Source organism: Xylocopa sonorina, chromosome 6 (assembly GCF_050948175.1).
Source record: "Xylocopa sonorina isolate GNS202 chromosome 6, iyXylSono1_principal, whole genome shotgun sequence".
In the NCBI taxonomy this organism is placed as follows: domain Eukaryota; kingdom Metazoa; phylum Arthropoda; class Insecta; order Hymenoptera; family Apidae; genus Xylocopa; species Xylocopa sonorina.
Window position 1 is genome coordinate 13,791,684 of NC_135198.1, and position 18,317 is coordinate 13,810,000.

An 18,317-nucleotide genomic window follows, 5' to 3' on the forward strand; every position below is an offset into this window, starting at 1 on the left:
CGTAACAAACGTGTTAGCTGCGCCATTTTCTTTAAATACGCACCATTTATTATACGTTATCCATTTATCACGGAACATGTGCGCGACTGTTCCATCTATCTCTGAGATCTCTACGTCCGACTAGTATCCGAAGAAATATTTTCACTACGCGATGCCTAAATCGAAAAGAGATAAGAAAAGTAACTTTATTTATTCGTCAATACCTTTTGCTTTTATTTATACTTTCGTCGTATACGTTTAGTAATTTTTAATTTAACCTAAAAATTGTCCAACTAACCGATTTATTTCTCTGTTCGTTTCTCGCAGTATCTCTTACGAAAACAAGCAAGAAAGGGCTTGTTTTAAAACAGCAGATCGTTCAAGATGTTCGAAACTGTGTCGAGAAATATGCTAATATATTTCTTTTATCTGTACACAATATGCGTAATAGCAAACTTAAAGATATACGAGCGGAATGGAAGGACAGTCGGTTTTTCTTTGGTAAAAACAAGGTGATAGCGTTGGCTCTAGGCAAATCGCCGGAAAATGAAATTGCGGAAGGTATTTGTAAATTATCATCGGCATTAAGAGGACAGTGCGGCTTACTATTTACAAATAGAAGTAAAAAGGAAGTATGTAATTCGTTCTATTAATCCATTTTATTATAGTTAATTGTCGATAAACGCATTTATCATCTGTCTACGCTAATTCCTTGCCAAGGTGTTAAGGTCGATGGACGAATACCAAGAAATGGATTATGCCAGATCTGGTTTTATCGCACAGGATACTATAACGTTACCAGAAGGGCCTATGCCAGATTTTTCGCATAGCATCGAACCTCATTTAAGACAATTGGGAATGCCTACCGCGTTACAGAAAGGTGTTGTAACGTTAATCAAAGAATACACCGTGTGTAAAGCAGGACAATCGTTAACACCGGAGCAAGCACGGATTTTGGTAATTCTATATCGTCTACTATGCAATAACCAGTCATTAAATATACCGATATAATAATTGGCATTTATCGTAGAAATTACTTGATAAACCATTGGCTACCTTTAAATTAATACCATTAAGTGTGTTTTCTAAAAAACATGGATACAAACGGTTAAAAACATGGGTAAATCGAAATGAAATTGAAGAAAATACAGCAAAGGAGATGGAAATTGAAGAGGTAGAAGAAGCTGACGATACATGAGACACGTATTACTGTGTTACAATGATACACATTTGTTGAATTGATCTGTACATACGTATATACGATTTTGAATATATACTTTCTACTTTCATAGTTATTATGTACGATGACAATTTTGTTTAGCACTAATAAAATTATTGTAATACACATCCATCTGGTTTATATGCGTTCTTCCAGTTTGACTGTATATAAAAGCATCAGTAATACAAATAAATTATAGAATCTTTTAATACGATAATCATTATTCTTCTACTATACCGTTTATTCGTTTTAAATGCTACAGGATACACCACAACTACATACCGAAGTCTATTAATCGTACAATATTAAACGATGGTAAACAAAATATGTGGAAATTTGAAAATTATAAAATTTGACACGCTCGACGAAACACACGACACAGAACCTGAATTCTACAACCTATTAAATAGAATCGAAATGATGATGTTATATTAAATATAACAATTGGAATAGAAAAGTGTGAAAAAAAAAGATAATTGACATCTATATTAAACAATAGCGCTACATAAGATACCGAGAAGTATATAAATAGCTATAAGTATTCTATAAAATTTTATTTATTATGTAGAAATTTGTTCTTATGGAAAACTGTATTTAGTTTATAAATATTTGTATCTAATCAAGCGCTATACTGATACTGATTATAGGAAAAAGCATTCGAGATTTTATTTTGACATTAAATTATTGCTATAGGAATGCTTTTAACAGTTAACAATTTATATCGACTAAGTACAAATTCGGACATAATTTCTACCTTTCTCCATTGAATTTTTATTATTACGTAGTCATTTTTAAGCAGCGATACCGTAGAAACATTCGAATCTATCGCAAAAAAATCTACATTTGTCAATATAAATAAATTTTAATTTATTTGTACCAAGAAAAAATAACGAGCTTGCGAGTAGCAATAAACTATTGCGAGATATTAGCTATGTTTGATCACTAATAATAAATATAATAACTATCAATAATGGTAATAGTAACGATAATAATATATAATGTTTATACAAATTTAGTACATTTTTGAGCTAGAAACACATAAGCGATATAATAAGAGAATTTTTGGTGGCATCGTTGGTAATTAATCAAGAAATGTGTTTCCGCGTTAAGGTCTAAATATATTTAGAATACAGCACTGTACCATCAAATAATATCCAAATTAGTATTATTGCTACGTATTGTTCTCACGAATATCGGTCTTCTCTAATACCACTGTTTCAAGTAACAAATGCTCCTCTCACATTCTATTCTTAACTATAGTCTATATCTCAAATACGAATCCTTAATGCTCAAAACTCAAAGTATTTTCAATCCTACTTTCTTTGGTGAAACATAATTGTACCTTCGCGTATTAATAATAGTAATTAAAAAGCAAAAAAAAACATATTATTACACGTTAGTATAAGAGTTTTCTGACAAAAACCGATGATCTGTGCTATATTTTACTAACATCTCTCTCTAAATATTTTTAAATACAAATCTTTAAATTAATACATTTCGAAAGACATAGGCACGAAATCTTTCTCCCTCTCGCCCTTTGTGTGTATTTGTGTGTACGTATACACGCACACGATGTAAGAAATAAAAAAAAAAAAAAAAAAAAAATTCAAGGATACGTTTACGTCACAAAATGAAATTGTTACGATGTTTGAAATAACAGTAACTTGATGCGATAAATTATTTAGAAGCATTCTTCATTGCTCGTGTTAATTAGTAATTCATCTTCATACACTGTCACCGTCCTAATCTTGTTAGTCGTTTTGTTCAAAGTATCACAACGTATGAACGATTACACCCTAGGATATGGCAATCTCACAGCACGCTAAATTCAACGGAGATCTTGTATAAAAATAAATAAGGATTTGTTTAACGAAATATTTGATAAAAATAGCAGCTAAAGTAGTAAATATTTATCTAAATAATATTATAATATAGTAGGAGTTTTATGTGCTAGAGTAGTTGCGATTAAACAATTCTTGGTCAAGATTTCTAATAAAATCAAATAAAATGTGCACACACATATATATGTATATGTATAATACATACATACATATATACATATATGTATGTATTAACAGTAAACGAAACTCTCTAGCATAGCGTACGTTTTGTAAACGCATCAATGAATCACCTTGTACATATGTTTATCACCGTATTGCAATTACTCATTGGTATCGTAAATATTTTCAACCATCGATTAGCAACATAATATATACATCTAAATGGGAATATTCACTCATTATCTTAAGCACAGCACATAAGCGATTCGTTGCCAGCGCATAACTGCGCGCTGATGCTTTCGATATTAGGAAACACGCATCGTGTTCTCTGGTTCGACTAATAATTTCATAATAAATTATGACGAAAGCTAATTCAACATCATTGGTAACTAACAACACGATCATGCTAACAGAATTGGAATGTATTTGCATTCAATTGTAAGGAAGATTGGTTACTTTTTTCACGTGTTTACCATTCATCAAAGGTGAATGCCAAAGGACAATGAAAACTAACTGTTAAGCCTATGACCGTAATGTAAGCGTACATAAAAGTCGCACCAGATAAGAACCTTACGTACGTTCTGCCTACTTTCGATAATGCATCCAGAGCCCAAGAAATGATTAATTAAATCAAACATTATCGAATTACGAATAAAAATTATTCCGTTTCTGTTTTAGGTGATTTGTTTCTGAGCATAAAGTTCTTCGAGCGACGGTACTTCTGGTATTGGGTCTCGCCAGTACGCGAAATTACTGAATTCATCCGCGGCATCTTGTCTCCAGGCTGGGAAAAGGTGATCCACTATAAAGCTCATATTCGAGTATCTGTAAAAGTGACACAAATAAATTTCTTAGTAACACAAATAAACTCAGCGTCTCTTATTTTAATATTACACTACACTGTTACACAAATTATTAACGAAGAACACATAATCTGGGGTGAATGTGAAACATACAGTTTTGATAACATAATGAAATATGGAACAAATTTTAACAAGAAGATTCCAGTACATATTATAGCTCTCATAATGGTCATTATACATTTCGGCATGAAAATATGGAATGGTATTAAGTTTAGAAATCAACAGTTGACTTGTGCTTTCGATCGAGGAAAATGGCTAGGATGATAAGCGTTAATAATTCATCTCAACAAAGTATTATCGCTTGATCAAGGAGTTCTTCAAGCAAAACTTTCATGCAAATAATTCTATTTATTTCTAAAGAAATAATATAATGAAATTCAGCGATATCACTGAAATTCTCTTCTCTCGCTTATTCATTTTGAAGATAATGAACGGTTATCAAATATTTACACAAAAATTTTCAGTATATGCACATAGATAATACGTTCGAAGTACTTGGTTGGATATTCGTGCATAAAAGAAAGGTCAACTTTTATATTGCATTTTACTATTATGCACATCAATAACACATCTACAATCCATAATTTCCAAACGATTCATTATATATTCGTATTCAAATAATGTAAATGTTTGTAGAGAAACATTCATAACAGTAATTAATTCGCTCCATCTATATAATATTTAAAATAATGAAGCTACATTAAGGTCATTGTGGATGAATAAAGTAGTGAAAATGGAAACGATAATAAGCAATTGTAACTGCAAAAACCAATGCTTACCCTATACGAATCATAAGTAGATAGGTAGGAGTTCTTGCACAACCAAATACCTCAAAGCATACTAATAATGTCAAACTAAAAGAATAAATTAAATTTCTATTTTATCTTCGCAAAGAAATATGTAAATAAATAGGAAAAAAAAGTAATAATAATAACAATAAAATTGTCATTAGAAATTGTAGTATACGTCACTATAAAAAATATACTATATTATATAGAAAATATATCTTAGTCTTAATAAATGTGTGCACTATTAACCGTAATATGAAGTAACTGGACAAGTGACGTAAACGAATATAGAATAATATCTCTATTACAAGATAGCAAATTTGAATACGATATATCAAATAATATCCTGTACCAATGGCGCAAACACATTATTTTTTTCAATCACCATTATGAAAACGTTATCAACTGTATTAATAGAATAAAACAGCTATGGTTGTGCCGCCATCAGTGGATGTTTCACATGGGCAGTGGTGGGAACAACTCATTGACGATATCGCACTGACATGCGTAACTGTAATCATAGAAATATCCGACCTCTCAGTATCTTTTTCATGATACACGACCTTCCTTTTCCTATAAAATATCTTACTTTTACTTTTTAAATATTAATTTGACAAGTTAATCCTACGCATTCGTTTAACAACACCATATGCTACATCTACGATATCTAAACGTAATTTATGAACATAGAAGAGATTCTTTTATCTTTTCATAAATCATTCCGCGATTTGTATTTATCAAATAAAATTGAAAAAAGGAAGCAAAATGTTATCGCGCTAATAAATTGATATGCTGTCAATTAAATTGATCACTACATGTACATGTACTTAATTGCTGCAATATAATTGTAATAATAATGATAACCATAATGGCAACAACAGTGATAATAATGATAATGATGACGACGACCACGACGACGACGACGACGACGATGATGATGATGATGATGATGATGATGATAATGGTAATGGTAGTAACAATAATAATAATAATAATAATAATAATAATAATAATAATAATAATAATAATAATAATAACAACAATAGCGATAAAAGAATACAGGTAAATCGAAATAGAGTGGTAACTATACAAGTATGTATGCTTGTAGTATATGGCGATTACTTACGAGGATTGGAATGTCTGCGTCAATTCATGTTTTAATTCGCCTCTGTGGTTTATCGTGAATATGCGCATAGTCGGAATTCCCACAGCCCGATACGCCCACACGTCCTAAGAGTAAAAAAAATATTCGAAATGAACTTTTGTAATCTATGCGAAATAGATAGAGCTTTGTAACGAAGGTATATGCAAAGGAGAGTGTAAACTAAACGAAACATTTACATTAATTCGGTTTCCGTATCCGGCATAAAAAGGTTTTGAACCTTCTGGGAATAAAGCTTGGATATCACTGAGACAGGATATTTTAAATTCTTCAGGTTTTCTCTCAATGACTTCACGATGGAATGCTGAAATTAAGCTCGTTGGATTTAGAAGTAACGGTCCATCAGGAAGCGACAAGTCTCCTTGCCTGATGCTTTTCAGGTACTCTCTTGTAACTTTAGCTTGCCCGATCGCTCTTGCGGAAAGATAGAGTAATTTGTAACCATTGTTTTTAATTTTTGTAAACAATTGAGCAACTCCCGACTGAGCCCAATCTTTGCCAACGATCGGTAGGATGTGACCCAACACGTCAGATTTCGTAATAGTTCCGTCTATATCGGAGATAACTATTTTATCATCCCATTTCCATTTGTAGATGTGACATTTACAACGCGTCGTGCCTTGATAAGCTGTAGTTACGCTGAAAACTACTTCGTTAGCTCCGTCTTTTAAATTGAGACTTGCCTATAACAAAACAGTGGATTATATATATATATTCATACGTGCATACTATGATTTTCGTAAGAAGAAATTCTCTGTTCTAATAAGTTCTGTAATGTAGCGGCTTAGCAGCTCCTTACGAAAATGAATATATAAATACACTTTGTTAGAATTACAATTAATCCAACATTTTACATACTATTTGCGCAGACGATAATCTCAAAGTTTTACGATATTTCTCAGTAGATTCGTAGTAGGATCTTCTTTCTTTCGGTATCTTAACTCCTTGCGATTCGTTTTGATTACTATCAGAATCTTCACTACCGCTATAACCTTCCCCTTCTCGTTCGCGACTTTTGCCAGATTTGACACTGTTCTTTGCTAATTGAGTTACAATTCTGGTCTCTACGTTTTGATCAATTCTTGGTTCTCTGTTAATCGGCGTTTCGTCAACTGGAGTATTCTCTTTCGTGTCCAGCAACGGTTCCGAAGATTGTATGGTAGGTCCATCAGCTATGTACAGTATAATATAATACAATATAATAAACGTAAAGAAATAAAGTTACGAGAGAACCTATCTTACTTTGGCCAAGTCCTTCAGATTTTTTAGATGGTTGTGTAGAACGTCTCCATGAAAACCATGAACTGTAACCACTACGACTCTCCGGTTTATCGCTATTTTCTTGTTTTTTCTCTCCGTGCATAGGTAATGGCATACATTGCGCGTACAAATTCTCAATTGTACTCTGCGGTAAATGCCTTTGAAAGACAGCGTAAGTCATTACGATTGAACAAGCGGTAGTCCAATTATAAAATTTTCCATTAATTTTTACAACTAAATTTGGATTTTCATATAATTTCGGGTCCGAACAAATATCTTCGAAATGAAGTAAATTTTGATGGAAAGCTTCTTTAGATGGGCCAGTCTCGAAATCCAAACCACCGCATAAGGATAAACTGATGTTCATAGTGTTATCAAACATAGAGTGCTTTGGTTCTTCGAAATCACTATCCAGTGATTTTGGACCACCAATCGTTTCTTCAACGCTATTAGGACTTTGCGGTAAACTTGGCCCGTTCCCGGATTCAGAATCTTCTTCGTCTACACCTTTCCTATCTAAATGAACGTATTGTACGATTGAGGAATAATTTGGACACCTTCTGACATTAAAATGTTTTTATAACACTAAAATGAAACGAAATAAATCATCTACCTTTAGCCGCTATTGGATTTTTGTGAGAAGAAGGAAAATAAAGAGCTGCTACTTCTGGGTCTAATTCGTCCGCATTAAGATCACTCAAATAAATTCCTTCAGACTCTGGGTTACGTCGCATACGAGAAGTTTTCCTCATAAATGACAACATGCCGCTAAGCATAGGTCGATGTGCTTCCACTGTTATTTAAACATAATTTGACATATCATTAATTTAATGAAAATATTATAATGTTAATCTTATTAGTATACAAATGGACAAAGAAGCAGTTTCTAGCTTTTCTTTCTCTTTTACTAACTGTTCGGTTGATTAACAGCGTTCGATGAACCCAATGAATTTCTATGAGACACGTGAGTTGCTTCTGGAGGTAAAGTAGGCAGTTCACCCCATCTCCAGCTCTGTTGATGACTTTTATCTTCCTCCCTTTCGGTACTTTCTTGCGTTATTTTACGCATTTCAAACTCTGTGTCAGACTGAACAGGTGAACAGGGCCTAGAATTCTGATTCCTATTAAATGCGATGGTAATAAAGGAGTATACGAATTAATTTTATATACAATTAGATATTTTTAGTTCTTCTCATTTCAATTCTTGCACACACATTAAATCAAACAAATAGTCGGTAGACACACCGCATTTATAAACGTGGTAAACTTACATTGTAACTTCAGTATCGCTGAAGAAATGAAAATCAGTTTCGGGACGTTTCTCTGTTGTTTCTTGCGTCGACACTATAGGTTCGATGTTCTTTTCTAATTCAGCTCCTGGATTTGAATCCTTTAACATCTTTAATCAATTTACACATCGATAAGCAACTGTCAAACAATACTTGGTCAGGTACATAGATAATTGAAACGCAGCAACTTACAGATTCGCCAAGAGACTCGTCTGCTATAGCTGCATCATTTTCGCTTATCTCTGTCTGGCTACTACTGCCGTTACTAGTTTTCCTTTGAGAACCCTTTTTCTTCATAATGCTTTTCCTCTTTCGTTTTCTTTTTGTTGAACTGTTATTACTTTTACACTCCTCAACATTTTCGTCTTTTGAATTTTTCTTACTCGCAGATGCGTTTGATTCGTCGCTTGACTTTTCTTTACTACTACTTTGCATATCTTCTGTAATCGGTCTAAAATCATTTTTCACTACGCTAATTTTACGAATTCTTTCAGACGAAGTCACAGCTACAAAGGATTTCGGAGTGGATATAGTTGGACATTGCTCGTCTTCGTTAATACCATCCATGTCAAAAATTTCTTCCTCCTCTTTTAAGGAATCTTGTTTCTCTCCATCTTTTTCTTTCCAATCACTTAATAATGCTTTTTCTAACTTTTGTCTCTGCTCTATAGGAAGTTCAGGAAAATTTTGTTTGAACAATCTTTCTTTATCTTCGGTTTTTAAAGCAGAAAATTGTTCGCAAATTAATTGTTGCTTTTGCACTGTAGAAATATTACCAAAATTCTCTTTGAACATTTCTTCTCTCTCTTCCGGGGTCAAGGAAGCAATTTGAAGCCATTTCGCCCGTAGCTCTGCTGGAAGATCCGAAAACTGTTCAATTAAGAATTTTTCTCTTTGATCTGGAGGCAGCGCTGACATTTGTTCCCATTTCTCTCTTTCAGTGGACAAAATAGATTCTACAAGGATCTTATCTCTTTGCTCTGGATGAAGGTCGGAAAGAATATTAAATCTGGACGATGGAAAGCAATTATCGTCCGGGATAGGGGAACAAGCTAGATGAGGTGGAATTTCTGTGTCAGTCGGAGAACCATTAGAACTAACTTCTTCGACGAAAAAAGCTTCTCCGGAATCTCCTAGTTTCATGTGTATTTGTCTAGGTTCTCCGTTTATTTCTATATCCACCTATCAGAAAAAAGATGAATGAACCGAGAGATTTTTTCGTTAAATCATCTTTTAATACAGAGATGTTTAAAGAATCCTATACTTGTAGAAACAACTAAACACAATATATATGTATACACATATATACACTGGGAAAGGGAATATTTATTTTATTTATATATGGGCGCGTGCGCAGGCGGCATACACGCGCGCGCGCGCGCACAGAAAACAATGAAACAAAATATCAAATGTAATTGAAATTCTAGAAATTTCTCTACAATTTTCTCTTAGCAATTATCGAACGCATATAAAATTGACACGACGTGAAGAAATGAAGTGAGAAGAAAACTTACTACTTTTTCTCTGGAACGCAGTACACCGAGTTTTCCGAAACGGACATGAAAAGGTGAGCAAGTGAACGATCCATCCGGTTGTTCAACAACGATAACATCGATAGCACCAGTGAGTGTTGCCGCGTTGATCTCATTGTAGAAAACGCGAAAGTTACTTATGAACTTCCCAATGTAGTTCATGCTGTACATTTTATATTCACGTATCGTCGAACCGCTGTTAAAACGTATTTCCAATAAAACCTCTTACCGAAATATTTGAAAATTACCGCTACTCCAGAAACGTATCTGTGCTTTAAAAGCCTTTCGAGAAGAAAGAAGACACCGAGTCGAAGCGCATCGAATTTGAAAATTTACTTAACCACACGCGCATTAGCACTTGTTTCCCAATTATATATACATATATATGTATACATTTACATTTACATTTACATTTACATTTACATTTACATATACATATCCATATATAATTTACGAAACTCGTAGATGAACTTCTTCTCCGAATAAATGAAAGACTAGAAGTGAATCGCTGAACTGAACCGAGTCGAATAAATATCAATTATTGTACGATAGAACCGTCACTGTCTCGGAACGGTGAAAAACTGTCAAGGATTTGAAACCGGGCAAATACGTTTAGTGCAGATCTACGTGTTGTACAATCGGTGTATCGCTTAGGTGGTCTATCGAAACTCACGATGAAATAAATCCACATTAAAAACTGGAGAAAAACTGAATTCCTTCGATGGAATATACTTGCACGACTCGATCAAAATGGAAATCCTTTGTTCTTGCGGATGGTTTGGTAAGAAATCCGCCCGACTACCAGCAGACGGTGGCCCAACTTGACGTTAGAATCGATCACGTGTCCCGCCTTAGCCAATCCGAGTTCCGACACGCATCGGTCAATAAGACCAGGGGCCACGTGACGTCGTGGGAATCGCTGTGCACCGCGTCCTTTGAATCCTAGTAGATCTGAAACCATACAAATGATTACACATTTCATTTTATCATGGTTAATCGATGCTCTTTAATTTCCCCTGAACCAGATCAATTGAAATACGCGAAATTTGTTTCTTTACCTCTAGTACACTTTTCTTTTTATTTTTTTATTTTCATTCTGTTCTACCGAATTGATAATCTACTTGAATTCTCGCGATGTAGGTACAATATCTGTAGCTGTGCGAACTTGCATAATTTAGTAATCTCCCCTCTTTTGTCCGCTACTAGCCGGAAGCCTTTGCTGAATGGTCAACTTTTGCAGTTGGACAAATTTCAAGAAATAGATACGGTAACGGTTGATACTATTTTCTGTCGTTTTGCTTCTTCTTCTTCTTCTTCTTCTTCTTCTTCTTCTTCTTCTTCTTCTTCTTCTTAGATTGAAATGATATCGATCTATTGGATGGATCGTGCGAGTTAATAATTATCCGAAATGCACGTTGCAACGACGAGTTTTGAAGTCGAAGCAGCATGGGTCGTTTATATGTAATTAAATGTCTACCTCGATATACATTCATAGGCAAATTCCTTAGCACTCGGCGGCTAGCCAAAATCGAAAGACACTAAGCCAAGGTGGAACATGGCTCAAAATATTTCTTTCGTTTCGAATTTGTCTACACGATTTTCCTTTGTTGCCAGTTACGTAATGTTCAAGTGGGCAATGTATGTGTGTGTGTGTGTGCACGTATGTACGTCTCAGTATATGGGTTGACTTTTTGATTACGCATTCGTGAAAATTACTACGAATCAATAAATTACGGTAACTGAAAGAGGAAGTAAAAAAGAAAAACAAAATACTTGAATTTTCAATTGCTTTGTTTGACTTTCCTAGTTGTCATTCACGTGACTGCGAAATCGATCATTCTGCTGAATCGACAAGATTCGCTTCGAATTCTCAAGAGAAAGCGCAGATTTGCAGGTTTTGAAACGAAAAGTTTTACATTAAAATAGCAGATGAATCATGGTTACCTATAATGATTACACTGTCACATCTTTCATTCATAACGATAACTTTTTTATAATAACAAACGCGCAACAAAGAATGAAAATAACTGACAGAAGACAGGGTAGTGAACAATTAACATGAAAGAGAATCTAGAATAATTTTCTACCTAGTCGAAGTAATTCACTGACCATGATCTTGGAGCCAAGCTTCGATCAACCTTGAACTTCGATCGTAATATTATTTTCGACGATTGAAATTTACGCACAATCGAATCGATAATAAATATGGTATACGGTGAGTTCGTGAAGGATTTCCAAATGACAGACGATACAAGCGAAGGTAAGCTATAAAACTGTGTAACTAATTCCTCTGCACCCTTATCTTTTCGACTCGAGAACAACGTCACGTTTCATACGTCGATCAAAACATTATTAACGTAACAGAAAATCAACTTACCGTATATAGCAGTTGTAATCTGTAGCGCACGTTCAACAAAATAACTAATAATAAAGCTACCACAATATTCGGTATCGTTAAATGTATCGTTCGCACGTAGCTACATTTTTGGAAAATGCAAAAAAAAAAAAAAAGAAATGATGACGAAAAAGGCCTCACAAACCGTGTCACACGAACGTCCAAGTTAAACTGACAATGAGTCAGCGACCGGAGAATCTCAACTCTCGATACTACGTTCACGTTTTATCGTGTTCGCGTGCAATCATTTGGCAAATATATGTAGACATAGAATGTGTCGTGTATTTATGTCTGTTGCGACAATAATACGCGGAAAAACAATACGCGTACAAAATACGGTGCCAGTGTGTAATGTTGATAAACACGATTCGTGACATGACATTTGACAATGAAAAGCCTTCCTATTGCCCGTCGAGGACGTTCGAACCAGTGCCTGAGAAGCCTTTTTATTTCTCTTCTTACAAAACAAAATATTACAGGACGGGGAGAACTGTATCATTGAATCGTTCAGACAGATACAGTATTTGTTCGCATTTATAAGTTAAGGTATTCTTGTTTCATGGAACAGCTTTTCTTATGCTATTTCTCAGCACTTTACATACTTAGACCAATAATTTCTATTGCGTCGGTGAGATCGCGCCGAGGTGATTGACCCCGACAGGAATCGATTCCTACGTTTCCGAGTATACACAATGTATATGTACACGTGTATACATGTATAACACGATAATTTTGAACAAACACAAAGAAATTGAAGAATATTGTACAATTGTGGGGGTCGAAAAATGAACTTTCAGATGAGAAGGAAAATGTATTAGTTAGTCGCTGTTGCGCCACGCAACACGATTATTTACCATCAAGCGGGGCCAAATTGTTTCGACTGAGACGAAAACATGCGTATCAAATATACATTATCACACTTGGACAGTCGTGCAGAAAAATAAACTATTTACCGATCGTATGTCAATAAATGGTAAAACGTCATAACTTGCATACATACCCACCAATTCGAGATCTTTTATTAGTCTATTGTTCTAGTAAACAAAACACGATAAAAAGAATCAAACGAAATTAGAGATGTTAATTAGCGTGTAATGATAAATTAAACGTAAAATGTAACGCTAACAAAAGATAACGCGATTTTAACCTCGCAATTTTGTTTGATTAACGTTTTTCAGAAAATCACTTTTCAAGCAAATATTTTATAATTAACGATTATGCTTAGTCATTGGAGAAAATGGTCGTCCTATTTTGGTGCTACTGCTTCTTTTTTCTATATAATAGACAGGCGAAGAATACGATAAATGATAGATTACAAATAAAAACTGTTACCAACCTCTCATCCCACTGAAAATGTTGTATGCTCATGAATTAATAATAATCGCCACTCAATTTAAGTTGTATTTATCTGCAAGACATAAAAACAAATGAAAATAGACTGAATGTATGTACAATATTATAGTAGGTTAGGGCTCTACCATAACCGAGATGTAATACAGTCCTGACAGTAATATATGAAGTATATTACGTGATCTGAGGACTGTTTACTTAGACAGTATATGCAGCATTATCGATTCAGCATAGAATGCGACATTAGCGCTATTTTTTGACAATTTTATGAATTATCGTTATACGTAGGGATGAACAATCTATTTTTGATATACATACTTGTAGAGCCTAATCTTAACCGTAATCAATAGTAGTAGTTTTCAATTAAACATAGTTTCTAAACTTACTGTTCCAAATCATAGAGGGCACGTAATAAGATCTTAGTTCCCTTGCACAGTCGGTACTCCAGTATTCGTGAACAATGAAGCCGTTTATACTTGTATGCCAGCATATATGTATAGACAGGTTGAATAATTTATTTTACATATTATTCGTCTGTGGCCACGATACTATGCAGCTCCAACGAAACTCGTTTACGTCGATAATGTCGATGAATGGTCTGAAACGAAATATCGTTTACCTCGTCGCGTTCGACCGATAACGAATGATTACCTCGAAACGCGAGGTACGAATAAAGTTGAACAAGTATCGCGCTTCTCTATTGTTGTAGTGTCATTTACATTTCTTCTGTAATAAAGGAACAACAATAAAAAAAAACTGTTCGTTTCTCTATTTGGAGATTCGTTTTGTTCGACAATACCGAAATGCGTAAAACGTTTTGTTCAACGGTCATTTATTGCATTGTGGTAATTACTTCTGCTAATTTGACTGTACAACAAACAGTGCATAAATACGAAGAACAGCATGAAGAAGAAAAACCGGAGCCGACGAAGGACGGATATCGAATGAACTTGACCGAATTGAGCGGTGAACTGTTACAATTTCTATCGAGATTTATCTTGGAAAACGAAATGGATCCATTGCCGATTATGGATATTCGACATAGTTTACAGATTGTTGGCGTACGTATTTAAAATTGGCCTTTTAAATAGAAGTAAAAGCATTCGTGAATTTGATTGAATTTGACAGAAATGCGACGAGAACGTTTTCTGTAACTGTCTCTTTGCGAAATATCATGTCATGGGAAAGAAAATCCAAAACCAATGTTATCCCTCGAAATTTGGTCATGGATAAACGAAATAAATAAATGTTGAAATTCGTGACTATGTGTATTCATAAATATGTCCAGATACGTACGTACAATATACAGGTGCAACCTACTTTCTTTAATTAAGTAGTAACGACCAGGTTAGTTTTCAAACGTTAACGTTCTCCGTTGATCAATATCAAACTGTTCTATTCTTAGCTTTGTTAATTATCTGATATTATTAGAATAACCGTGACTTCTTTGCCTTTTTATTTAAAAATCAAATTATTTTATAAACACGATTATTACATCTATTTTAGAAGACCTTGTCTCGCGTTATCGCGGGTTTATACAATTTATCAAAACAAGTTTTAGTCAAATCAATTTTTTAACCGCGCGGACAATTTCTGTTTTTAACCCGAACATTAATTCTTGAAATCGAGTTATAGCCGAGTATCCTATCTCCATATTGATCTATTTTCGAGTCAAACTCTATGATTTGTATTCTTCTCTGAAATTGAAAGCATACAATTTCACTTGTATCGATAAGTTGCCCCCGCTCTCCCCCCCCCCCCCCAAAAAAAAAGAAAAAAGAAGAGAATAATATAATTTATTGAGCAATGATCGAGAAAACTTGTATTTTGTTTGCAGCCGTATTTATTTTCACCGGCTGTCTACACCGAGATAACGTATACCTTTTCTTCAGGCTTATTGTACTATTTATCGGAAGTGGAACGTCACGACACTGTTATCGTCGTATATAGAGATAAAGTGTTTAGCATCGATGCAAACGTTGCGTTCGACAACCTTTTGGTAACCACTTAATGCACATATTATAACACTATACGTGAACTGTTTGTAGCACTTTTCGCACTTGAAGCAAACCTACGACTATACGAAGCTTGTCTCCATGCTTTTTCAGCTCTCCTACGATTATTACCTGAAAGCACTACTCTTACAGCAACAAGGAAAATTATTCGCAAAAGCGACTTCGATCTGGGCCAGCATCGTCATTGATTTTAACATTATTAGCCACAAGTTTATTTTACAAAGGCTTAAGCTAAAAAATATTGAGTACACGGATTTTTATATTTTCTATTCGATAAGCAGAAGATGAAAATTTACACCTGCAAGCGTTAAAACATTTTTTTCCAGGTCCATCAGAATTTTCTTCGAGGGAAATACTTTGATAGGACGAGGAATCACATCGATTATCAACGTCGCGTTGCTCTTTGTGAAAAGCGTGTTAATCGAGACAATTGAAGAACAAGCAACGACCAGTCTTCGACGATACTTTAAACAATTAAACGAAGAGTAGGAAGGTTCCTGAAATATTTTCAATTTGTTTACCATGATACGATTCGATCGAGAAGAGCATACTCTATCAGCGATTTATTAGATATTTATGTTTAATTAAATTTTGTCATTAATTTTGCAAAACAACTGCGTATCACTAATCGAGTACCCTATTCTCGCGTTATCAAGCGTTTCGGTTTTTATTGGTACCTGGTGAAGAGTCTTGAAAATATAAATGATAATATCGATGCAGTTCGATAAGAATACGGATAAGAAGTGAGCAGATAAGGGAACAAACCTCCAATAAAAATTGAAGAGATAGATGAGCAGTAGTCAGATCGTTGGCAACTGACTGTTCGACACCATCGGTTTATCATGGCTGCCCAAAATCGGCTTCTCTTGTTCTTTTGCCTTTCCGGCTTGTTCAGCGCTGGCTTCGCCTGCATCTTCGATACTGCGTAAGTTTCTAGGATTTATCGTCAAAAAAACCGGTTATCGAATTCCGTACTCCTTTATAAATTTGTGTTTAATGCTCCTTTATGTATTTGTAGAAATGTTATGTACATTCCTTGACTAAAATTAGATCTTTCTTCACTGCTATACACATATGTACATGTATGTCTTTCCTATGTCACAGAGAGACCTTCGACATCAATGGAAAAGTATTGGCAAATGCCAATAGAATGTTCGACGCGATATTACCGTCAGTTCAGAACTTTATTCTGAGACATGGATTAGATCCTATGCAGTTGGATGATATATCGGAATCATTGGTACTTGTGGAATCGACTTATTCTTGATATTGAAATTTTTTCTCTTTCGCTAATTATTCTTTCATTATTTTATTGTAGCCAAGCATAATAGCTAACAAAAGATCTATTACCTTGACAAATGGCTGGCTGCAAGGATTATCGAATTTAAGGCGAGCAAGCGACGTCACATTGTCTTACAAAGACAAGGTTGTCACTCTTGATGTTACTATAGGATTCGATATACTCAATGTAAGATATCGAGGGGAAATTTCATTTCTATCTATTATATGTTGTATATTGTTTCCTAAACAATTTTAAGTAAATATATGCACGTAAATATGTGCACGTATATATTTTCCTTTCGATTTTCAGCTGAATTATAAATATCTTCTGAAAGATTCACTTATTACAAGGAAGGGTGATGTTGACGCTCGTATCAACGATATGCAATTGCGAGCAATTGTAGCGATAGATTTTAACAGCTACCAAATTAATCTCAACGCGATTAATGTCGTCAAGCTTGAGTAATTATTGATATTACATTGGTCACAATCTGAGATATTGATTCAGTTGGTTAAGTTTAATTAAATTCTATTTTGTTTTCAGCAAACTGAACGTCATGTTCGAGGGTCACGCGCTTGATCCGATCATAAACGCCGCACTCAAATCTTTGACTAATATATTTCGTAAAAAGATCACAAGTAAGGTGCAGAGTGAAATTTCTAACGTAATGCAAAAATATGTAGACGAAATCAACGGAAAGATACCGCGACCAGGTCAGCTGAGTATTAACGATCTTTTCAATTATATACCAACTTCGTTAATCTGAATCCCATCTGAATCCAGATTTTCATTAACGAAGCACTACTATCATGTATCGTGTTCAGAATAAATCTATATTGAAAATAAGTACATCAATCAATATATGTGTACACTATATGAAATTGTATATGTGAAACATCCCAATCTAAATTAGATTAAATTTAATATCCGTTGACTACGTTAATATTTGTGTTGCTTTCGGACGTATCAACACATACGTAGGTTATATGTTTTATAATCAACTGTACGATAGATACGTATGACGTATGGCCTGGGTCATAATCCGCATAAAACTTAGAATTTCTGTAATTTACAATCGTTGGATATTCTCAATAGTGATGCATTAATTTATTTATTTTTAAGTTACTCTTACCTTAATTATATTTACTGAAATTTTTGATCGTATCTCACGTTCTGCACGATA

At 34.3% G+C, this 18,317-nt stretch overlaps 4 protein-coding genes across 7 annotated transcripts; 3 read left to right on the forward strand and 1 right to left on the reverse strand.

The window, feature by feature from the left end:
* Positions 1–54: 54 nt before the first annotated feature.
* Rplp0-like (ribosomal protein LP0-like) lies at positions 55–1,218 on the forward strand. Its single transcript, XM_076896236.1, has 4 exons — positions 55–179; positions 307–611; positions 700–936; positions 1,010–1,218. Exons 1-4 carry the CDS (start codon positions 152–154, stop codon positions 1,175–1,177), a joined length of 738 nt encoding a protein of 245 aa, XP_076752351.1. The 5' UTR covers positions 55–151; the 3' UTR covers positions 1,178–1,218.
* A 2,024-nt stretch (positions 1,219–3,242) lies between these two features.
* Lpin (phosphatidate phosphatase LPIN) lies at positions 3,243–10,323 on the reverse strand. 4 transcript variants are annotated; one of them, XR_013101987.1, is made up of 12 exons: positions 10,075–10,323; positions 8,753–9,742; positions 8,543–8,670; positions 8,184–8,392; positions 7,885–8,064; positions 7,254–7,787; positions 6,870–7,183; positions 6,191–6,694; positions 5,976–6,079; positions 5,235–5,360; positions 4,841–4,915; positions 3,888–4,023 (listed from the first exon to the last, which is right to left on the reverse strand). XR_013101987.1 is itself a non-coding variant. In XM_076897343.1 (11 exons), exons 1-11 carry the CDS (start codon positions 10,261–10,263, stop codon positions 3,873–3,875), a joined length of 3,192 nt encoding a protein of 1,063 aa, XP_076753458.1. In that variant the 5' UTR covers positions 10,264–10,323; the 3' UTR covers positions 3,243–3,872. The 4 variants fall into 4 exon arrangements, 2 of the variants coding, with proteins under 2 accessions (XP_076753458.1, XP_076753457.1); XM_076897343.1 differs by lacking the exons at positions 4,841–4,915; positions 5,235–5,360 and having other exon boundaries at positions 3,243–4,023; positions 8,753–9,225; positions 9,337–9,742; XR_013101988.1 differs by lacking the exon at positions 4,841–4,915 and having other exon boundaries at positions 3,889–4,023.
* A 4,439-nt stretch (positions 10,324–14,762) lies between these two features.
* On the forward strand, positions 14,763–16,364 carry LOC143424943 (uncharacterized). The gene is made up of 4 exons (XM_076897345.1): positions 14,763–14,898; positions 15,675–15,836; positions 15,946–16,097; positions 16,179–16,364. The coding sequence occupies exons 1-4, from the start codon at positions 14,782–14,784 to the stop codon at positions 16,339–16,341; spliced, it is 594 nt and encodes a 197-aa protein (XP_076753460.1). The 5' UTR covers positions 14,763–14,781; the 3' UTR covers positions 16,342–16,364.
* A 288-nt stretch (positions 16,365–16,652) lies between these two features.
* On the forward strand, positions 16,653–17,900 carry LOC143424923 (uncharacterized). Its single transcript, XM_076897315.1, has 5 exons — positions 16,653–16,777; positions 16,957–17,092; positions 17,171–17,320; positions 17,444–17,595; positions 17,678–17,900. Exons 1-5 carry the CDS (start codon positions 16,695–16,697, stop codon positions 17,898–17,900), a joined length of 744 nt encoding a protein of 247 aa, XP_076753430.1. The 5' UTR covers positions 16,653–16,694.
* The last annotated feature ends 417 nt before the right edge of the window (positions 17,901–18,317 follow it).

Excerpts from the sequence above, each read along its gene's own strand:
- Rplp0-like (XM_076896236.1), top strand. The coding sequence starts at position 152 with ATGCCTAAATCGAAAAGAGATAAGAAAA. Across the intron at positions 180-306 it reads ATCGAAAAGAGATAAGAAAA|TATCTCTTACGAAAACAAGC; the intron begins GTAACTTTATTT and ends CGTTTCTCGCAG. Across the intron at positions 937-1,009 it reads CGGAGCAAGCACGGATTTTG|AAATTACTTGATAAACCATT; the intron begins GTAATTCTATAT and ends CATTTATCGTAG.
- Lpin (XM_076897342.1), bottom strand. The coding sequence starts at position 10,263 with ATGTACAGCATGAACTACATTGGGAAGTTCATAAGTAACTTTCGCGTT. Across the intron at positions 8,671-8,752 it reads ACGAGTCTCTTGGCGAATCT|ATGTTAAAGGATTCAAATCC; the intron begins GTAAGTTGCTGC and ends AATTGATTAAAG. Across the intron at positions 6,695-6,869 it reads GATTATCGTCTGCGCAAATA|GCAAGTCTCAATTTAAAAGA; the intron begins GTATGTAAAATG and ends GTTTTGTTATAG.
- LOC143424943 (XM_076897345.1), top strand. The coding sequence starts at position 14,782 with ATGAACTTGACCGAATTGAGCGGTGAACTGTTACAATTTCTATCGAGA. Across the intron at positions 14,899-15,674 it reads ATAGTTTACAGATTGTTGGC|CCGTATTTATTTTCACCGGC; the intron begins GTACGTATTTAA and ends TTTTGTTTGCAG. Across the intron at positions 16,098-16,178 it reads CTTAAGCTAAAAAATATTGA|GTCCATCAGAATTTTCTTCG; the intron begins GTACACGGATTT and ends ATTTTTTTCCAG.
- LOC143424923 (XM_076897315.1), top strand. The coding sequence starts at position 16,695 with ATGGCTGCCCAAAATCGGCTTCTCTTGTTCTTTTGCCTTTCCGGCTTG. Across the intron at positions 16,778-16,956 it reads GCCTGCATCTTCGATACTGC|AGAGACCTTCGACATCAATG; the intron begins GTAAGTTTCTAG and ends CCTATGTCACAG. Across the intron at positions 17,596-17,677 it reads ATTAATGTCGTCAAGCTTGA|CAAACTGAACGTCATGTTCG; the intron begins GTAATTATTGAT and ends TTTTGTTTTCAG.